At 40.7% G+C, this 23,270-nt stretch overlaps 1 protein-coding gene across 1 annotated transcript; it reads right to left on the bottom strand.

The window, feature by feature from the left end:
* Window positions 1–458: 458 nt before the first annotated feature.
* Window positions 459–22,937, bottom strand: atp1b3a (ATPase Na+/K+ transporting subunit beta 3a). The gene is made up of 7 exons (XM_037531207.1): window positions 22,703–22,937; window positions 14,692–14,820; window positions 11,708–11,806; window positions 10,474–10,661; window positions 6,975–7,025; window positions 1,868–1,951; window positions 459–909 (listed from the first exon to the last, which is right to left on the bottom strand). The coding sequence occupies exons 1-7, from the start codon at window positions 22,818–22,820 to the stop codon at window positions 742–744; spliced, it is 837 nt and encodes a 278-aa protein (XP_037387104.1). The 5' UTR covers window positions 22,821–22,937; the 3' UTR covers window positions 459–741.
* Window positions 22,938–23,270: the final 333 nt, after the last annotated feature.

A 23,270-nucleotide genomic window follows, 5' to 3' on the forward strand; every position in this document is an offset into this window, starting at 1 on the left:
TTTGTTTTACATGACTTGACTTTGATAAATGAGTCAGTAAAGGTCCATGTTATCAGTTACTGGAATGGAGCTCTTTAAAATTCATATCAGTGGCCAAATTTCCTTAAATCTGGCCCTAGTTTATGTATGACTTTATGGGTCGTTATACGTTTTAAAGGGGAATTCCACCTGTTTTTTGTTTTTTTTTTCAAATTTCCTACATAATTAAATGGTTAAAATGTAAACAGACTCATTCAGAACTGCTCACAGTGGTGGTGATGGGAACCAGACGTCCCTCTAAAAGCTCCTACAGAAAGTTCCTACATGAACTGGTTCTGAATTCACTGCCTGATGACTGAGACGCTGTTTTATGAGAGTTTAGAGAACTTCAACTCCATTCATGGTGGAGGGAGACATGTAGGGCGATGTGCGGCAAAATAGTCCCCAAAGAAAACTCATTATTCCAGATTTTCCACTGTTTTCCATCATCAACATTCCATATAAGCTCAGAAGACACGTGTAGGTTCTCTGGTGGTTCTGGATTGTAAATTAAGTGTTTATATCTGTGTTGTAGTCATGGCGACGTCTGGTTCCCATCACCACCATTAGCTGAACTACCACTGAATTATTCCCACTGAAATTTGGGTGGAATTCCTCTTTAAACACCCACTTTGTCAGGTCCTCATAGACTGACTGGCTTCAGTGATAGTGATGTCATATCGGTCGGGCTCTAGCGGAGGACGGCAGCTCTGGCGCTGGGTGTTACTCGGTCACCAGCACCCTGAAGGTGACGCGTCCGAGGAATTTGTCCCGATCGTCGTTGTTTTTGAGGTTCGAGCCCTCCACCCTGCACTCCACCGTCAGATCCTTACTGTAATCCTCCTTCCTCAGCAGCAGCTTCAGCGCAACCAGAGGCTGGACGTACCCCTCCTACAGGCAGGAGGACACGAGGTCACACACAAGCAACTCTGTCACATTTTCATTTATCAGACATCAGGATGATACTTTATATATATTAATATGTATAATATGATGTGTTGAAATCATAACCAGAAATATTTTTCCCTAATTCACAATATTTTTTTTGGCAAAATATCAAAACTAAAACGTGGCAAAAAAGACTGAAAAACAATTAAATAAATGTGCTGCTATGCACACACTTAAAAAAGATGGTTCTTCAAGGGTTCTTCAGTCAAGAAAATGGTTCTGCTTCGAACCATAAACACTCAAAGAACCCTCTGCATGATTAAAGCTTTCTTTGCCTGGTGGAAGGGTTCTACAGACTGATGGAGAACCTGCTATAGATAATTCTGTGTAGAACTTTTGTGAAAAGGGTTCTATATGGTACCCAAAGAGTCGTTCTACGGTTACAAGCTTAACATTGTAATAACAGCAGAACCCTTTGTGATGATGTGGGGATTGGGGGGGGGGGGGGGGGGATTACTTTCTCACACGGCTGAAATAGGTTTTTAATTAATCTCAATCGTCAATAAAGGGAAGGATCCTTTAAAAAGCTGAAATCCTGCGTCGCCTTTATCTAGTATTCAATTTACTGGACGGCCCGAAATGTTTAAATGTGAAAAACCGGGTGGGGGCAAATACTTTTTCACAGCACTGCACATCCGCTTTTGTACTAGTCTGCCAATGTGCACGTTATTTGTGTATTATTGTTGTTATTTGTCTATTTCTGTTCGCATTATTGGTATTAAAGTTAGTTAGCCACAAATGAAGCTTTTAATTTTTAATTTCACTTTTAAATCAGGCGTAAGTTTAATTGTACGAACACATTAAAGATGAAATTGACGAACAAGCTTGTTTATGACCAGATGTGACTGTATGTGACTCCTAGGGCCTGTTTGACTCACAGCCGCCCTGGTTCAGTACTTACATGCGCCTTTTTCCCGTAGTAAGGAAAGTACATCCGGTCAATGCGGCCCTCCTGCGGAAAATACTGAGTCAGCAGATTCTCTCCCTGCAGAAACGGAGAAAACGTTCCTGAGGCAATGATCCGACACACGAGTCAGAACACAGGATATTTCATGAAACATCAGCACACGCCTTTAAAAACACACGGACAGCAGCTGTAAAAGGGACACACCGACTCCCAGAGGAGATCCGGAGTAACAGAACCGAAGGTGAGGCACAAGCCGAGCCCCTGCGGTCAGTGAAGACCACTTGCTGTGGGCGTTTCACTTCATTTACATTGAAATTTGAATTTTTCCTTTCGGAAATGATTTCCAGCATAGGCATCAACTGCCTCTGTAATGTGTATTTTGTCCCAAGATTAAAAATATTTCTTGGAAAATGCACCTTCAGTGTGTCAGAGCCTCTGACTGGGAGTGTCGATGGGCCATTTTACAACCCCATTTCCAAAAAAGTTTGGACGCTGTGTAGAACGTAAATAACAATAAGATGCAATGACGTACAAATCATGTGAACCGTAACTGTAAAGGATAATACCACAGACTTCACATCAAATGTTGAAGCTGAGAAATTTGATTGTTTTCTGAAAAATATTTGCCCATTTTGAGTTTGATGCCAACAACACGTTCCATAAAAGTTGGGACGGGTCTGTTTACCGCTGAGTCCATCAGCTCTTCTTTAACAGCTCGGTCAGTGTTTGGGAACTGAGGAGACGCTGCTGCAGCTCTGACAGTGAAATGTTTTCTGTTCTGGTCTGATTCAGGATTTCAGCTGATCGTCAGTTTCAGGGGCTCATTTGTCGTATTTCTCATTTTATAATGTGCCAAATGTTCTCAGTGGTGACCGGTCTGGACTGCAGGCAGGTCAGTTTAGCACCCGGACTCTTAATACGGAGCAGTGCTGCTGTAATACAGTCAGAATGTGGTTTGACGTCGTCTTGCTGAAATAATCAAGGCCTTCCCTGAAAAAGACGTCGTCTGGACGGCAGCAGATGTTGATAAAACATGTTTATATCATTCAGCTTTAATGGAGCCTTCACAGATGAGCAGGTCACCCAGGCCATGAGCACTAATGCCCCCTAAACCATCATGAATACTGGCTTTAGAACTGAGCACTGATAACAAGCTGGGTGGTCTTCAGCCCGGAGGACACAGTGTCCATGATTTCCTAAAGAATTTCAGGTGTTGATCCGTCGGACCGCCGGACGCTTTTCCACTTCCCCTCAGTCCATTGTAAATGAGGTCAGGCCCAGAGAAGGTGGCAGCGTTTCTGGATCCTGTTTATATTTGGGTTCTTCTTTGTGTTTTAGAGTTTAACAGCGTTTGTGGATGCAGTGATGAACTGTGTTCACAGACAGTGGTTTTCAGAAGTGTTTCTGAGCCCATGCAGTGATTTCCACTACAGAATCATGTCTGTTTTTAATGCAGTGCTGCCTGAGGGCCCAAAGATCACGGCCAGCAGATACTGGTGTTCAGCCTCGTCCCTCACAGACAGAGATTTCTCCAGATTCTCTGAGTCTTTAATGATGTTCTGCACCGTAGACGATGAAAAGCAGAAGCTCTTTGCTGTTTTATGTTGAGGAACGTTCTTCTTGAGTTGTTGCTCTATTTGATGGTCCAGTCTTTCTCAGAGTGGTGACCCCTCCTCACCTTTACTTCTGAAAGACTCTCTGAGATGCTCTTTATACCCAGTCATGTTACTGACCTGCTGCCAATCAACCACCAGGTGTTTTATTTAGCATTACAGAACTTCACCAGCCTTTTGTTCCCCCGTCCCAACTTTTCTGGAATGTACTGTTGGCATCAAATTCAAAATGGGCAAATAATTTTCAATGAACAATAAAAATTCTCAGTTTCAACATTTGATATGTTGTCTTTGTACTATATTCAGTGACATCTAATCATTTAAATGATTAACACGTCATTGCATTTTGTTTTTATTTACATTTTGCATTAGTTCAAACGGTGTTCCCACACAACGAAATGATCAGATCTTAGATATTTATACTAAAGTTCTAAACTATCTAAACCCAAGGCTTTAACAGAGGTAGCAATAAGCTAAATGTACAAAATATTTTACTTTTACAGAGTTTTCCTTTCTATTGGAACGTCTCTCCCAAACCCTCAACCCCCAAATTTACACTTCTGAAAATAACATTGCTTTATTTTCACGAGACATTTTTCTATTTTACTTAAAAAGGCTCATTTTGATTTCTTCTGAAGTCGATGTGGATTGACCATGAGTTCATTTTTTAAGTTAAAAACTTAAACCTAAAAAATGCTGTCCCATGTTTTCATATCACTACCAGAACACAGGAAGCGAGGCTGCATGGTGAGCAGATCCCACTGTTTCAGGGTTAATGTGTCCCAAAGTCTGAAAGTCAGTGTGGAACATTAAGAATCACCATATTTTCAGCAGTTCAGCCTTTTTTAGTGTTTAAATGTGAAATATGACGCTTTTCTGTGAGAACATCTGTTCAAAGCTGAGTTCGCTGCGTTTCTGAGCTCAAAACGAGCCAAAACTTCAACAAAACTTTTGGTAGAGTTATGAATGTTTTAGTAGGGACAGAATGGAATCATTAGTTTTGATAAAATAAACATAATTAAGGTTTAGGATTTTAGTCTAAAGTCCAAGATCAGTTAAAAGGCCGAAATGTGTTTCGGCTCTGACTCTGAACCAGATGGGCAATGATCTGTAGACTGTAACAGCAATACGGCAGTGCAGTGCACAGAGTGTTCAGCAGAGGGCGACTGACGCCGGCTTTACACACTACAGCTTAAAGCTACAGTGAGTAATTTTACAGTGTTCTGGTTTTATAATCTTTACTGAATCACAGCAGGTGCAGATCTAATAACCAGCACAGTGATGACCACTACAAAAACACAGCACTTCCCCCTTTTGATCCACCTAAGGAGTCAAATTTGGTCCCCAATTTTAAGAAATATTTCATCTTTCATCTAGTCTTATTATTTGTTATTACTATTATTTTATTTCAATTATCATCACTTTTATCTTGTGTGTTTCTACTTTTTTATACCTTATTATTTGATTTCCAGCAGTTTCAGCTGCGTTGTGTATGAAAATTGCTCTATAAATAACATTATTTTTAATCTTATTACTACAGAAGAGATTTCAATTCATTTAACATTATTCCTAATATTTTAACGAAAATGTTTATCATTCCTTTGAAGTGCAATGTTCACATACATACAGAAGTGAAGATCAAAAAAGTGAGAATTTCATGAAAATGCAGATTTCTGTAGAAGGAACACACAGAGAGACACACGAGGGAGAATAAACATGAGCATCACACAGTGATCTTACCCATCACTTTACATGGGAGTTCAACTGGCGGCATGCAATAGAAACACGAGAGGAAAAAGAAGAGAAAAAAAAGAAAAAGAAGAAAAAAGAACAGGCTGGTGAGAGAGGACGAGACACGGAGAGGGACAACAGGCAGGCGAGACATGAAAACCATGAAAAGTCATGACTACACAACGATTACAGTCGTTAATTATTAGGGGGTAACGATTCATATAAATGCCATTTTGATGTGCGTTTCGATTTCAGGGTCACGATGTTTAACTTTCTTAATGTTTCTGAATATAATTCACAATTTCACCACAAGGGGGAGCCCACAGTTGTTAACGTTAGCTCACCAAGTGCATCAGACCTACATTATACAAGAGGCCACTCGTGGACGAAGGGCAGGGGTCAGTAGCAGCGTTTACATACAACCTAATAATCCGACAAATAGCTCAATCGGAATAGTATACGTCCATGTATAGACTATCGGAATAGTCTAGTCCGATTGAGGCCATTCCGAATACAGCCTCTATCCGATTGATCGAGGTGGGTAATCCTGTAAATAACCTGTTAAATAGGAGAATAATATCCATGTAAACTCCTGTATCCGATTACATTCCCTATCGGAAAGTTTCAGTCCGTTCTGCATGAGCGTCGCGTCACAGTGAGAGTTTATACCGTTCAACACGGCGGAGCAGAAACTGGTCTGCAGAGGAGACGAAGTTCATGCTCTGATCTTTAAAAGACGGCGGTGGGACGGACGTCCAGCTTATGTGTCTCAGAGCACGACGTCTTCCTCTCGGCCTTCTTTAATAAGGACGTGTGAAGGACGTTTTCCTGAGTCTGACGTCAGTTTAAAGCAGTTAAAAACACAATCACTGCTCACTGCTGCTCATCTCACTCTGACTGGACTCACCTGATGCTGGTTGTCATGGTAACATCTACTCTTAATGTGTGTAATTTTGGGTCTGATTACTTGTAGTGAGCATGTAAACGAAGGTTTTCCATCAGAGTGTTGAGTAGAGTGAGAATAAACACCTCAGCCTGAATCTGGAATCGGAATGTGTTCAATCAGATTAGCAAAAATCTTCGCATGTAAACACAGACGCTGAGGAGCGGATTAGCCAGCCACGCAAGACGTTTCTGAGATGTGTGAAAAGGCTAAATACAAATTAAATACTAAATAAAAATTAGCATAAATACATTATGCAAATAGAAGCCTGTAAAGCCGCACTGTACTGTTGTTGTTAGCCGTGTAGCCTTTAGCATGCTATCAGCACTCACGTGTAACATGGCGTGACTCCCTGTCTGAACGCTGCTTAATACACTATTGAAATATGAAGTATTTCTTTTTTTATTGCTATGATTATAAACAGGTTTATCCATCATTTTAACCAGTCTGTTAATCATGTGATTAATCTATTAATTTTTTTAACGTTTGAATAATTTTTATACATTAATATACAATATACAGTGTGTTTCCCCCATAACTGGGAATATGAATTTGGATTAAACGGAATTTGAATTAATGAAAAATTAATGAGATTTGTCGCTGCTTTACTTTTGTTTTTGCTGACACTGGAAAAATTATGTCTAGAATTAAGATTAATATCGAACGCAATTTTGGTAATTTTCATCGTTTTACACCCCTATTAATTACACATTCAGACACATCGACTGAATAGATACCAGAAATATCAAACTGACATAATTCCACTGAGTTAATGAAAACGGTCAGCCCTGCGGTTCATTAATCAGCCACTTACCTTCACTGTGCAGTTAATAAACGGATCTCCAGCTGGCTTCAGACCAATAATCTGCAGATTAATAATAATAATAATAATAATAATAATATTGATAATTGAAAATACAGGACATGCATGTTCACTGCTAAAAGTGTGGTCAAAAAAGAGAGGGGTCAGCAATCCTCCGTCTGGCCACCAGAGGTCTTCCTCTCCTGAGTTCTAATGACCACCCTAACGAGCCCCACCTGATCCTCATTCCCACCCTGCTCTGCTCCTATAAACCCCTCTCAGTTGCACTCACACCTTGGGAAGTGTTGCCCGTTCCTCAGTGTCTGTCCTACCCAGCCTCCTTTATTCCCGTCTTTTTCGGTGTTTTGGACTGCTGCCTGCTCCCTGGGCTGATTTGGCTCTTGCCCTTTTGAGAACTTTTGCCTGTTTTTCTGTTTGACCTCCTTTCCTGTCCTCGACCTCGCCCCGTGGATTTTATCAAACCACCTTTAACCTGCACGTGGATCCTTCTCATGTTCCTGAGAATCAGCTGCTACAAGAGGGCAGCATGAAACATGGCTTGTTGACACAATATAAAGAAAATAAATAAAGTGAATTAGAACATATCCATAATCATTATTTATAAATTATTATTAGAAGTAGTAATAATAGAAGTAGTAGTGCTGCAGTTGCTTTTAAAAATAATAAATCATAATTTTAAATAAAACAATAAAATGTGTGATTAATTAATTGTTACTCTATTAATTAATATTGATGTGAGATATGTAATGATCAGTGGCAGACTGACCCTGTTCATTTTGAATATTAATGAATATTAATGTGATATATGTGTGATGATCAATGGTAGTCTGACCCTGTTCATTTTGAATATTAATATGAGACATTTGATTAGTGGTGGACAGATCCTGTTCATTTTGAATATTAATGTGAGATATGTGTGATTAGTGGTGGAAGGATCCTGTTCATTTTGAATATTATTGAATATTGATGTGAGATATGTGATGATCAGTGGTGGACAGATCCTGTTCATTTTGAATATTATTGAATATTGATGTGAAATATGTGATGATCAGTGGTGGAAGGATCCTGTTCATTTTGAATATTATTGAATATTGATGTGAGATGTGTGTGATTAGTGGTGGAAGGATCCTGTTCATTTTGAATATTATTGAATATTGATGTGAGATATGTGATGATCAGTGGTGGAAGGATCCTGTTCATTTTGAATATTAATAGATAGACAGATAAGGCTTTATTGTCATGCGCATCACATGTGGCACATGAGGTGGAACGAAACATTGTACTCACAGTCCAGTCGACTCCCAAAAGTAACAAACAATAAATAGAAGGTGCAGATAACAGCAGCATGAAACACAGCAGCGTGAGATATGTGTGATGATCAGTGGTGGACTGACCCTGTTCATTCTGAATATTAATGAATATTAATGTGAGATATGTGTGATGATCAGTGGTGGACTGACCCTGTTCATTCTGAATATTAATGAATATTAATGTGAGATATGTGTGATTATCAGTGGTGGACTGACCCTGTTCATTCTGAATATTAATGAATATTAATGTGAGATATGTGTGATTATCAGTGGTGGACTGACCCTGTTCATTCTGAATATTAATGAATATTAATGTGAGATATGTGTGATTATCAGTGGTGGACTGACCCTGTTCATTCTGAATATTAATGAATATTAATGTGAGATATGTGTGATTATCAGTGGTGGACTGACCCTGTTCATTCTGAATATTAATGAATATTAATGTGAGATATGTGTGATGATCAGTGGTGGACTGACCCTGTTCATTCTGAATATTAATGAATATTAATGTGAGATATGTGTGATTATCAGTGGTGGACTGACCCTGTTCATTATGAATATTAATGAATATTAATGTGAGATATGTGTGATTATCAGTGGTGGACTGACCCTGTTCATTCTGAATATTAATGAATATTAATGTGAGATATGTGTGATTATCAGTGGTGGACTGACCCTGTTCATTCTGAATATTAATGAATATTAATGTGAGATATGTGTGATGATCAGTGGTGGACTGACCCTGTTCATTCTGAATATTAATGAATATTAATGTGAGATATGTGTGATGATCAGTGGTGGACTGACCCTGTTCATTCTGAATATTAATGAATATTAATGTGAGATATTTGTGATGATCAGTGGTGGACTGACCCTGTTCATTCTGAATATTAATGAATATTAATGTGAGATATGTGTGATTATCAGTGGTGGACTGACCCTGTTCATTATGAATATTAATGAATATTAATGTGAGATATGTGTGATTATCAGTGGTGGATTGACCCTGTTCATTCTGAATATTAATGAATATTAATGTGAGATATTTGTGATTATCAGTGGTGGACTGACCCTGTTCATTCTGAATATTAATGAATATTAATGTGAGATATGTGTGATTATCAGTGGTGGACTGACCCTGTTCATTCTGAATATTAATGAATATTAATGTGAGATATGTGTGATTATCAGTGGTGGACTGACCCTGTTCATTCTGAATATTAATGAATATTAATGTGAGATATGTGTGATTATCAGTGGTGGACTGACCCTGTTCATTATTAATGTGAGATATGTGTGATGATCAGTGGTGGACTGACCCTGTTCATTCTGAATATTAATGAATATTAATGTGAGATATGTGTGATTATCAGTGGTGGACTGACCCTGTTCATTCTGAATATTAATGAATATTAATGTGAGATATTAGTGATGATCAGTGGTGGACTGACCCTGTTCATTCTGAATATTAATGAATATTAATGTGAGATATGTGTGATTATCAGTGGTGGACTGACCCTGTTCATTCTGAATATTAATGAATATTAATGTGAGATATGTGTGATTATCAGTGGTGGACTGACCCTGTTCATTCTGAATATTAATGAATATTAATGTGAGATATGTGTGATTATCAGTGGTGGACTGACCCTGTTCATTCTGAATATTAATGAATATTAAAGTGAGATATTTGTGATGATCAGTGGTGGACTGACCCTGTTCATTATGAATATTAATGAATATTAATGTGAGATATGTGTGATTATCAGTGGTGGATTGACCCTGTTCATTCTGAATATTAATGAATATTAATGTGAGATATGTGTGATTATCAGTGGTGGACTGACCCTGTTCATTCTGAATATTAATGAATATTAATGTGAGATATGTGTGATTATCAGTGGTGGACTGACCCTGTTCATTCTGAATATTAATGAATATTAATGTGAGATATGTGTGATTATCAGTGGTGGACTGACCCTGTTCATTCTGAATATTAATGAATATTAATGTGAGATATGTGTGATGATCAGTGGTGGACTGACCCTGTTCATTCTGAATATTAATGAATATTAATGTGAGATATGTGTGATTATCAGTGGTGGACTGACCCTGTTCATTCTGAATATTAATGAATATTAATGTGAGATATGTGTGATTATCAGTGGTGGACTGACCCTGTTCAATTTGACGATGACGCAGGGTCGTCCCTCTCTGTAGCCGAAGCTGGAGTCCTGCAGGCCGGAGCAGAGCCCCAGAGAACTCCTCCTGAACTGACACACCTTCTTCTGCTCGGAACCGTCCTGCTCATAATACTGACCCGCCAAGCACAGCTCGTTCTTCACCTGCTCCGTGTCATTATACTCTGATACAGAGAGAGAGAGAGGGAGGAATACAAAGAGGTCGATAAATGATCATGTAGAGATCAATGATACATAAAACCAAATTTTATTATTGGACCCAACAAAAAAAAACACACACAAATGTAGAATATGGGCCCTTTAAGATCAGATATGCTCCCAACTATAACTCAATTTATAACTATGGATTTTTTTTTTTTACCTTCAACTTAAAACAGCTCTAAAACACATTTAAGAAGTTTTAGGCAAGCGACCACAGGCCTATTTTTTCTTTCAAGAACCGCAGCGTTTCCATCTTCTCTGGTTTGAGGTCTGAACACTGAGTGTAGGGAGCTTATATACAAGCAGTGTTACTGCGTTAAGTTTCCTGACATAAGTTGTTAAACAACAGCGTTGATAATATAGGCTATAATTAAAATTGTACTCTTTTAAACTGCAATTTCAATGTAAAATCAATTAATCATTCAGCCGCAGCGCTAACTGAGACTGACCTTTACCAGATCTCTGACCGTGACTGTTAGTAGTATGTCCATTAGGAAGTATCTAATAAATAATTGGCACAATGAGACACACAAACCCAGCCCGCTGCAGTTTACACTTATTTTCTATTCTGTTTAGCTTATATGCTTTTTTTATTATTATTATTATTTATTGAAAATCACATATTACATAATACATTTACTCAACATCTTGTGTTGCTGAACTGTTTCAGCTCATTTTAAAAGCACGTGCGTTGGTGAGCTCCTGCTGGTGTGGGTTCACAGCCACTTGTGTGTTAACAGCGGCCCCTGCTGGAGAAACTGCATTCCCAATCTAAATCTAAAGTAAGTCTCAGATTCAGTCACACGTGTTTGTGGGAAAATCATGAAATATTACGTTTTCTAAGGGGTTATTAATGCCTTGTAGTATAATAGTTTTAGAATACTAAACGGAAGTAAGCTTTACATTCACATTATTTAAAATTATTTAAGATTGTTTAAAATCACATCGGGCCTGTATCAATTCTCTTTCCCAGAAAAGAGGAAACTTAAGGGATGTGCTGAGGACTTACGCTGCAGAAGGGTCTCCAGATGCTGCACAAACTCCTGATACTGTGAGGGATCTGATCTGTTGTAGACGATTTCCATCGACTTTGGCCTGATGACCAACCCTGGAAGCAGAGAGTGTCCGTCATGATGCGACTGTTACTGTCAGTTACGTTCAAATGATAGAGCCGCATACAACAGCTCAATAAAAGCTGATTTTGGTTTCTAGAGACTGAAGTAAAAGCACCGTGTTCTGCACCACTTTGATGCCTCTGTGTGAAACAAATGAAGATTTGGGTGTCTTGAGGGCTGAGAGATGTTTTAGGGCTTGTAGTTACAGAAACGAGCTTAGTGACCGTCCAAGTCCAGCGTTTGTGAGCCTAACATCTCCCGCCTAACAGGTTTCATATCTGACATACGTTTCTCTAGTTTACAGCAGGAGATGCTATCAAACATGCCTTGGCTGATCGACGGCGTCTGGGTTCAGAGATAAATCAAACCAAACAATTCCTTTAATACTCGGTGGTGAACAGACTATGTTTTACCCTTCCAAGTAAAAAACTGTGAATAAGGACCACATGGCTGATATTTTCACTGTTGACCGTCACACTTTCTTGTAGTCCTATTTAATATTTTGAGTTTTTTCATCCAAAATTTTCAGCCTTTTTCTCTTTTGGCCAAAAACCGAAGGGGCTGCTACCGATCAAAATGTTTCCGTGCCTGAAATTTCAATGCAACCCAAATATGCTTACATAGGCAAGTAGGGGCTGCACAGGCTAGACTACTTTACTGCTGGTCGTAGATTCTTTGGGCTTCATGTCAGAGAGTTGCTGACCATGGGATTATGACACCATTATGACAATACGGACGCCTCAGAGAAGACAGCAGGTAAGGAACCTGGAGATTTCAGGTCCTTATCTCTGAAGGCTAGCGAGGTGATCCAGGGCTCACTGGAAAGAGCACGTCATGCTCTACTGGCTTCGTCCTAACATTTCACCACCGATCTAAAGAGCTCCAAAGATCAGATACTGAATGTCCCAAAGACTACAGTAAAAGTCCTGTGTGGCTGGACAGGACCACATCACCCTAAAGCCTGTAAAGACTCCTGTGGGAGTGATGAACTGCAGCTCCAAATCACAGTCCACATGCACATCTACCTTTTTTTTCACAATTTTTGTGACATTTCTGCATCATCATCATCATCATCATCATCGTTAACCGATTAGTCCAGATGGAGTCGCAGTAGTAGTTGGTAGAGCAGAGAATCCCAGACGACTCTGTCCACTGCAACTTCCTCTAGCTCATTCCCAGGGACCCCAAGCCGCTCCCAGGCCACTTTGGAGATGTAATCCCTCCTGCAGGTCCTAGGACAACCCCATGGTCTTGTCCGGGTAGGCCGTGCCTGGTACATCCCCACCGGGAGGCGTCCAGGGAGCATCCGGATCAGATACCCTAACCTCCTCAGCTGGCTCCTCTCAATGTGAAGGAGTAGCGGCTCTACTCTGAGCTCCTCCCGGTAGCCCACCACCCGAGAAGAGGCTCATTTCCGTCGCTTGTATTCGTGATCTCGTTCTTTCGGTCATTACCCCCAGCTCATGACCATAGCTGAGGGTCAGGATGTAGGCCGACCAGTAAACAGAGAGCTTCATCTTATGGCTCAGCTCCCTCTTCACCACTACAGTCCAGTAAAGTGACCTCATTACTGGTGCCGCCTGTCCCAGCCTGCGGCCGATCTCACGATCTTCCCGTCACTCGTGAACAAGACCCCGAGATACTTAAACTCCTAAACCTGGGGCAGCTCCTTTCCCCTTACCTGGAGTGGGCATGCCATCCTTTTCCGGGGTAAGACCATGGACTCACACTAGGAGGTGCTGATCCACATACCAACCGCTTCACACTCAGCTGCAAACCGATCCATGTGATCCAGCCAAAAGAACAACATCATCTGCAAATAGCAGAGACGCCACCCTCTGGCCTCCACACATAATGCCCTCCTGACCCCGGCTACACCCTGACACTGTCCATGAATATCATGAACAGGAGCGGAGACATGGCACAGCCCTGGCGGAGTCCAACGCTAGGGATCTTCAGAGCTAAGTCATCGGGAGCAATATGCTCCTGGTACGGTCTCCCAGGGTGAACAGGTCTGGAGTGAAGACCCAGACTAACTCGATCCAAAAACCCCATGAAAAAAGGACACAGACAATCGTGTACCCTGCCTGGGAGAGGGTCAATGGGACCTACCCCTGGAGCCAGGCCTGTGGGTAGCTTCCCTCGCCGAGCGCCTGGTGGCCGGGCAGCCCGTGTAACCCAGCCGGGCTCAGCCCGAAGAGGCAACGTGTGAGATTGCGGGGAGGCCCTTGGTGGCCTAGACCCCTGCGGCAGAAACATCTCCTCAAACATGTTATTTTTTTTAAGTATAACTGCAAATTTAGTTTTGTTTTTAATTTTTTTTATTGTGACCGAAGTAAAATGAACACCTGAGGTTTTTCAGGCCCCACATCAGTGTGAGCAATAAAAGCAATAAAAAAGGGAAGATTTTTCTGCTTAATTGATATAAACAGGCGGGTCTTGGAGTGGAAAAGGTTGAGGACCCCTGTTGTAAAGCACTCTCTTCTCCTGTGGCTTTATTTGTGACATCATCAGCGATTAGACGATGTTGCCTCGACTTTCATGACACATATTTATTAATTTATGAAAATAATAACACTATAATGATTAATAAAGGCACTAAATATATGTTGGCCATGTATTTGTTGCTCACTGGACTTTAGGCTTCACCTTTTTTTTTTATTTTGCAACTGCGTCTCTGCTTAAACCACGAAGCTCATTGCCTAGAGTTACATTTTCTCAGAGAAAAATCAACACTGCCTCGAGCATCTATTGAATCCACCACTAATCCAGCTGCTGGAGTGAAGGAGGACGTCTAATTATCACACTGTGTGTTTACCAATGCGTAATAAAGGCATCATCTGTGCCTGATGTGTTCGATGTCTCTGCTGGGACTCACCTGGGGAAGCGACGCGGTCGCTATATTTAGGAACATTTTCATCCAGAGTCTGAAGCATGGCCCACATCGTCAGAGTGAACATTCCAGCCAGGAAGCCATAGAAGACCAAATAAAAGAGCAAGATGAGGCCTACGAGACAAATTAAACCACAATCAGCGCCTTAGATTTAATGTCTGACCTGCAGGGAAAGAGACACAGCAGTAAAAGCAGGTTCTGCTTAGTTGTTAAGAATGAAAAGCAGCGTTGTTCAGTTTTTGGCACGATTTGAACAAATTCTGTTATTCTTTACATAAAATTAGTAAATTTCATGATAAATGGACCAAAACAAAGGCCCCAAAACTAGTTGGAAAAAAGTCTGGTTCCATTGACTTCCATTAAAAGTAAAGCATATTTTTTCCTTCTCCTGGAAAGTTACCATTTTGGAGATACAAGGTTTTGTTCCAACAGCAGCAATTATATGAATGTCTGTTGTAAGCTTCAAATAAAACATATGGAATGCTTTTTACAAGCTTCCAAATGTAATGAATACTGAATAATTCATAGTAGATATTGAATAATTCTTAGTAGATACTAAGTAATTCATAGTAGATACTAAATCATTAATAGTAGATACTGTATAATTCTTAGCAAATACTGAATAATTCATAGCAGATACAGAATAATTTATAGTAGATACTGAGTAATTCATAGTAGATACTGAGTAATTCATAGTAGATACTGACAAATTCATAGTAGATACTGAATAATTCTTAGTAGATACTAAGTAATTCATAGTAGATACTAAATAATGGTAGATACTGTATAATTCTTAGCAAATACTGAATAATTCATAGCAGATACAGAATAATTAATAGTAGATACTGAGTAATTCATAGTAGATACTGAATAATTCACAGTAGATACTGACAAATTCATAGTAGATACTGAATAATTCTTAGTAGATACTAAGTAATTCATAGTAAATACTAAATCATAGTAGATACTGTATAATTCTTAGCAAATACTGAATAATTCATAGCAGATACAGAATAATTCATAGTAGATACTGAGTAATTCATAGTAGATACTGAATAATTCACAGTAGATACTGACAAATTCATAGTAGATACTGAATAATTCTTAGTAGATACTAAGTAATTCATAGTAGATACTAAATCATAGTAGATACTGTATAATTCTTAGCAAATACTGAATAATTCATAGCAGATACAGAATAATTCATAGTAGATATTAAGTAATTCAGAGTAGATACTGAGTAATTCATAGTAGATACTGTATAATTCTTAGTAAATACTGAATAATTCATAGCAGATACAGAATAATTTATAGTAGATATTAAGTAATTCATAGTAGATACTAAATAATTAATAGTAGATACTGTATAATTCTTAGCAAATACTGAATAATTCATAGCAGATACAGAATAATTTATAGTAGATATTAAGTAATTCATAGTAGATACTAAATAATTAATAGTAGATACTGTATAATTCTTAGCAAATACTGAATAATTCATAGCAGATACAGAATAATTTATAGTAGATATTAAGTAATTCATAGTAGATACTAAATAATTAATAGTAGATACTGTATAATTCTTAGTAAATACTGAATAATTCATAGCAGATACAGAATAATTTATAGTAGATATTAAGTAATTCATAGTAGATACTAAATAATTAATAGTAGATACTGTATAATTCTTAGCAAATACTGAAACATTCATAGCAGATACAGAATAATTCATAGTACATAGTGAAAAATTCATAGTAGATACAAAATAATTCTTAATAAATGCTGAAAAATCTGAGATTCTTGCAACTGTTGAGTTTCAAATGAGCTGCAGGATGTTTCACAGCACGCAACTCAAGTGCAGTCTAGTTTCACGCCGGTTTCAGGCAACTGGGGTTTCATGAACGTTTCATCATGTAAAGTCACATTCTGTCACTTCAACACACACGACAGTGCCATGCCATCGGTTTACTGTAAATCCTGATATTGTACTTGTAAAATCTGTGTTGTGTGTCACAGTTTGAGCGAATGCCATTACTTGTAGCATTTTATTTGTTTTTCAGCTGAATTATGTGCAGTTCTGATAAAAAAGACAATAAAAAATGATCAATTTCTTTATTAAAAATAAATGAATAATGTTTCCAAAGTCAATAAGTAATCGTGTTGAATAATCAGGATCTCAGTACTAACAAAATGATCATTTTAGCCCTAATCAAGCAAACCAAGGGCTGCGAAATATGACATCACCATCGCTGTGATGAATCACATCACATTAAGTCACAATGTGCTTTTCTGAGCTTATCGTGAATATCATAAGTACCTGGGTACCACTGGCACCTCCCAAATGCACGTTTGGGTATAAAGGGAGCATCACTAGTCCTGTTTCCCTGGATTTAGTGTAGCATTCCAGAGAATTCAGAGATTTTGACAGCATTTTTTTTTGCCTTTTCCAATTTATTAATGTCAAAAAAATATATGTTGTGACGTAACATGTGTTGTAATGTTACGCTTTTCCATCTCGCCCTCCTCTCTTCTCTGGTTTGGCAAAAAGGGGTGTCTGTACTTTTTGGTCCTACAAGGGAAATTCAACATTTTGGTGCCCAACTAAGCCCAATGTAGGAGCAGTACAGCATTGCCAGCAAAGCAGCGCCACCTGGGGAGGTGAGGGGTTAAGTGCCTTGCCCAAGGGCACAAGCGGGTTGTGGTCAGTTGTGGAATTTGATTTCGCCTTGACTGCAGCACTAGGCCGCAAAACCCTGCTGCTGCGTGATGTAGCTGACCGACAGACGGGCACCGCCTCCAGGGCTGGTAGGCACACTGGCCCAGCTAGAGGGTCTCTGTGCTAAAGGCTTCCGTTACCACAAGACACTGGTGGATCCTTCTGCATGTCTCTCTAATGTTCACTCCCTCCATACCAACCAGGGCCAGCGTTAACTCAGCCTGTAACTGACTGACAGCAGGGAGTGATTACTGAGAGTCTGACTCACATTCAGGGGGCATTAAAGGGCTGCAAGCTTGGAGCATTATCTGGCTTATTTGAGGCACAACTAACGACTCTAAGGCCCAGTTCCATCTCTTCTTTCTACCCCCACCCCTTGTTTTCTAGAGTAATCATACCCCCTGGGAGCTGAGCTACAGGGCAGTGGTTGAGATCTTCCTCTGAAATGAGACCCTCTAATAAAAGAGCATCACTTCATTATCAGCTACTAGCGCCGCTCTGTAGGCGACCCTGCCCGTCTGCAGGGACAGCAGAGGAGGGGAAAGTTCAGCTCCTCACTGCTGGGCTTTAGTTACATTTAGGGATCAGACGCCTTCAAAGAGGGGGGCAGTTATTTATTATCACCCCCCCTAATTCTTCAGTGATGTGAAGCTGAAGTCAGAGATTCTCCAGATTCTGTTGTTAGATTGTTAGAATTTTCCAGTTCCACCTTAAATGGAGCAGCAGTTACATTCTGGCGCTTCAGGTGTCAGAACTGCTGGACTATTTAAGGTGGACCGGGAAAGTTAGCTAGCTGGCTACCGAGACATTAGCATGCTATTAAAATTTTTTATGTTTGTTATGAAGAAAAACGACCAGAATTCACTGAAATGACATTAAAGATCAAACAGAGATTATCGTAATTTTTTAACAGAAAATTTGTGGGTTTCTTTGGTCGCTCGTGCAGCCGTCTTGCTGTCTTGCCGTCTTGCCGATTTCCCTTTTTCCTCTGTTTGGAGTCTCTGAAAAACCTCCGTTTGGAGGGTCATGTAACCCCATCACTTCGCCCCGCCCCTCTATCCCAACAAGAATTGGGCGAAGGGTGAAATGGGATTGTGCCTAATAGTGTAAAAGGATTTCCAACTGCACGGTCACTCACGACCCTCGCCTCACCACACATAATACTGGCATTATAGATTTTACCGCTGCTTGTCAACCCACACAGCAGACGTGTTCCATTTTCTACATTTCTGCATAACTAACTGGTTTAGATGTAAACAGAGCCGTTCAGAGCGATTTGGTGTGAAACGCTCGGTTCTAGATAAACCAGTCAGAACCATTCCCAGTGGTGGTGATAGGAACCAGACGTCTCCCTCTAAAAGCTCCTCACAGAAAGTTCCTACATGAACTGGTTCTGAATTCACTGCCTGATGACTGAGACGCTGTTTTATGAGAGTTTAGAGAACTTCAACTCCATTCATGGTGGAGGGAGACATGCAGGGCGCTGTGCGGCAAAATAGTCCCCAAAGAAAACTCATTATTCCAGATTTTCCACTGTTTTCCATCATCAGCATTCCATATAAGCTCAGAAGACTCGTGTAGGTTCTCTGGTGGTTCTGGATGGTAAATAAAGTGTCTATATCTGTGTTGTAGTCATGGCAACGCCTGGTTCCCATCACCACCACTGTGAAGAAATCTCAGTGCTGCTCTTAAACAGAGCATTTTGCATCAAACCACATCAAAAGACTTTATTTACATGCCAAAGATTGAATTATGGAGAAATGTTCAAAAATGAGTGGAATTCCCCTTTATTACCCCATAGCCAATACAGCTACTGCGTTTAAATGCCAGTATCGGCGCAGCTACTGATTTGGTATCAGTTCAGCACTATTCACTTTCTCAAGAGGCTGAGGCGGGTCAACCTGCCACATCAGCTCCTCAGTAACTTCTACAGGTCCACAGTGGACAGCATTCTGACCAGCTGCATCACAGTCTACTAGAGCAGCTGCCATCTGGGAAAGGATATCAGAACATTCAAGCCAGAACCACCAGATTCAAGATCAGTTTCCACTGGACACACTCACCAGATCATGAACAAAAACACGACTCAAAACTGTATCAGCACCCTGCATTACTGTATCAGCACCCTGCATTACTGTATAAGCACCCTGCATTACTGTATAAGCACCCTGCATTACTGTATCAGCACCCTGCATTACTGTATAAGCACCCTGCATTACTGTATCAGCACCCTGCATTACTGTATAAGCACCCTGCATTACTGTATATGCACCCTGCATTACTGTATCAGCACCCTGCATTACTGTATAAGCACCCTGCATTACTGTATCAGCACCCTGCATTACTGTATAAGCACCCTGCATTACTGTATAAGCACCCTGCATTACTGTATAAGCACACTGCATTACCGTATTACCATATATGCACCCTGCATTACTGTATAAGCACACTGCATTACTGTATAAGCACCCTGCATTACTGTATATGCACCCTGCATTACTGTATATGCACACTGCATTACCATATATGCACCCTGCATTACTGTATAAGCACACTGCATTACCGTATTACCATATATGCACCCTGCATTACTGTATAAGCACACTGCATTACCATATTACCATATATGCACCCTGCATTACTGTATAAGCACACTGCATTACCGTATTACCATATATGCACCCTGCATTACTGTATAAGCACACTGCATTACTGTATAAGCACCCTGCATTACTGTATATGCACCCTGCATTACTGTATATGCACCCTGCATTACCGTATTACCATATATGCACCCTGCATTACTGTATAAGCACACTGCATTACCGTATTACCATATATGCACCCTGCATTACTGTATCAGCACACTGCATTACTGTATAAGCACCCTGCATTACTGTATATGCACCCTGCATTACTGTATAAGCACACTGCATTACCATATATGCACCCTGCATTACTGTATAAGCACACTGCATTACCGTATTACCATATATGCACCCTGCATTACTGTATAAGCACACTGCATTAACATATTACCATATATGCACCCTGCATTACTGTATAAGCACACTGCATTACTGTATAAGCACCCTGCATTACTGTATAAGCACACTGCATTACCATATTACCATATATGCACCCTGCATTACTGTATAAGCACACTGCATTACTGTATAAGCACCCTGCATTACTGTATAAGCACACTGCATTACCATATTACCATATATGCACCCTGCATTACTGTATAAGCACACTGCATTACCGTATTACCATATATGCACCCTGCATTACTGTATAAGCACACTGCATTACCGTATTACCATATATGCACACTGCATTACTGTATAAGCACACTGCATTACCGTATTACCATATATGCACACTGCATTACTGTATATGCACATTACTGTATAAGCACACTACGCTACTGCATCAACAAACTGTATTAATGTACATGCAGACTGAATTACTGTATCTCCACTTTAATGCTACACTTACTCTGTTACTGCTGAATGACTTCTCATATATTTGGAATAAGCACTTGAACAAACAATATACATTTATAATAATTCATAGTAGATACAAAATAATTCATTAGGTGTGGAATAATTAACAGTAGACACACAATAATTCACAGTAGATACTGAAAAATGGATATTACACGCTGAACAGCAGATAATGACCAATTCAGAGAAGATCATGAATAATGAGCGCAGACCCAGAATTCATGGGGTGAAGGGCAGTGTTCACAGACCAAAGTCAGTGCAATGATTAGAATTCATTAGAAGAAACTCCATCACGTAAACGTGTCAACGCTGATGACCTTCAATAATCGCTGCCAGCTGAGCTGAGATTAAAGGCTGGGGGGTCTATACGGCTCGGCGAGGCGCTACTCCTGTGACTGGCGTGTATCGTATGTACACTAAGGCGTGAACGACGTGCACCGATACGGATACCAGCCTTCCGGAACAAATCACTCTGCTCTCCAATGACGTCTAAATGGCCCAAATCACGGAAAAAACGAATTTCCATAAGACAGAACCAATCAATCAATGTGCTTGCATTTAGCCTACACCGGTTTAGCCACGCCCCTTCACTATGAAGCTATAAGGACTACTTCAGCCTGGGCTGAATTTGAATAAGGGCGGGCATTCAGGACAAGTTATTTACATATGAGTGCTACAATATCTTAAAGGCGCAGTAACAGAATCAGCCAGGGTGGAAATGGTGCGAGAAGAGCACCGTATCCGGTACAAAGACCCAGAAGGGAAAAGCTAGAAAAATCTGGCCCTTTAATCCGACATTACTGCTGTTATCATGTAAAGCGAGCCGTTTATGAAGATCATCATGAGGGTTTTACCCTCAGCCTTTCTACCCAATACCAATAAATCCACATCAGCCGATTTGATCGGAACCGATATATCGGCCAGGCCTGACCGCACAATGCAGGTCCGTCATCGATGAGGCTAAAGACGGCTCTCCTGTCATGTCTGGACAGCACGGTCGCCTTCTACCCTTCCGAAGCCGACCATAAAGGAAAAACGAGGCAGGTTTGACCTTGAAGGCCTCCAGATATCAGTAATAATACTAGCTGTGCAGGACAATGCCCACAGATGGAGCCATCTGGAGCGGAGGGGAGCATCTGAACCCACGCCACTTCCACCGTGCACCCATTTTCACACCCCTGGTGAATCAGCGCAGTGCTAATAACAGGGAACAGGCTTTGCCATGTCTGACATGCCTCAGCAGACCTTCCTCGCACGTCTGAGCTGGCCTGGCCATTCTGAAGGACTGTGGAAAAAACCCAGCATCACCAGGTCGCCAGCCCATCGCCTCGCACTGGCTTCATTCCCGTCGAAGATGGAAGCGCAAAGTGGATTTTCGACAGCAGGGCCTTTCCACGACACGCAGGCTTCTTCATTCCCTTACTGGAATTACCCGTTCCACCTTAAATGCTGCGGCATTTAAGGTGGAACGGGAAATTCCGATGCGAGGCCGTTTCCAGCCTCGTTATCTGATCAATCACTGCGTTTAATGCGTGTAACACATGATGTGTTTGACTGGAAGCGACACACCGAGGCTCCTTGTGATATGAGGACGGCGTTTTTCCACGCAGCGTGTAACCTCCACACAGACCTGAGCCGCTGAATGAGCGCATGGCGCGCGTCACACCACCCAGCCGCGCATCTCCACGCGGAATCCATGAGAGCCCGCCCGGCTGAAATGAATGATATTTGGCTGCTGTAATGATTTAGAAATAGGTTTTCTGTGTTTTACCCCAGCTGCTGGCAGTGCGACCCACAAACTCCCCCGTATTTGGGTTATAGATGAGGTGCTTCCAGCTGGATTCGGGCTCTGCCTTCTCCTCTCCCGGCTTTGCCTCCTTTTTCGACATGGTTCGGCTGGCGGCTGGTTCGGTTCGGTTCGGACGGACGGAGCTGGTGCAGCGACGCTCGGAACTTCGGGCTTTAATGAGCTGCTCGTCGGCGCCGCGCAAGCGAATCCCTCCTGAACGAGTCTTCGAATCGCTTCGCGACACGACGCGCTCCTCCCACTCGGCGCTGATTGGCTGCCGGCTGCACCGTTCCACTTCACATTAGCCTATCACAACGCAGGCATCGTTTAGAGGGAAAAAATGAATTAATGTTTTAAATTGGAAAATCAATAGATTTTAATGAACGAGCAGCATAAATGAATGATAGGACAAATAAATATATTCTACACTTCAATATTAATATGATAAATATTAATATATGCATTAATATATGCTCCCTTTATACCCAATCATGACCCTCACCTGTTTCCAATTTTTTTTTTTTTTTAAACCTTTATTTTACCAGGTAAA

Source organism: Pygocentrus nattereri, chromosome 19 (genome assembly GCF_015220715.1).
Source record: "Pygocentrus nattereri isolate fPygNat1 chromosome 19, fPygNat1.pri, whole genome shotgun sequence".
Lineage (NCBI taxonomy): Eukaryota > Metazoa > Chordata > Actinopteri > Characiformes > Serrasalmidae > Pygocentrus > Pygocentrus nattereri.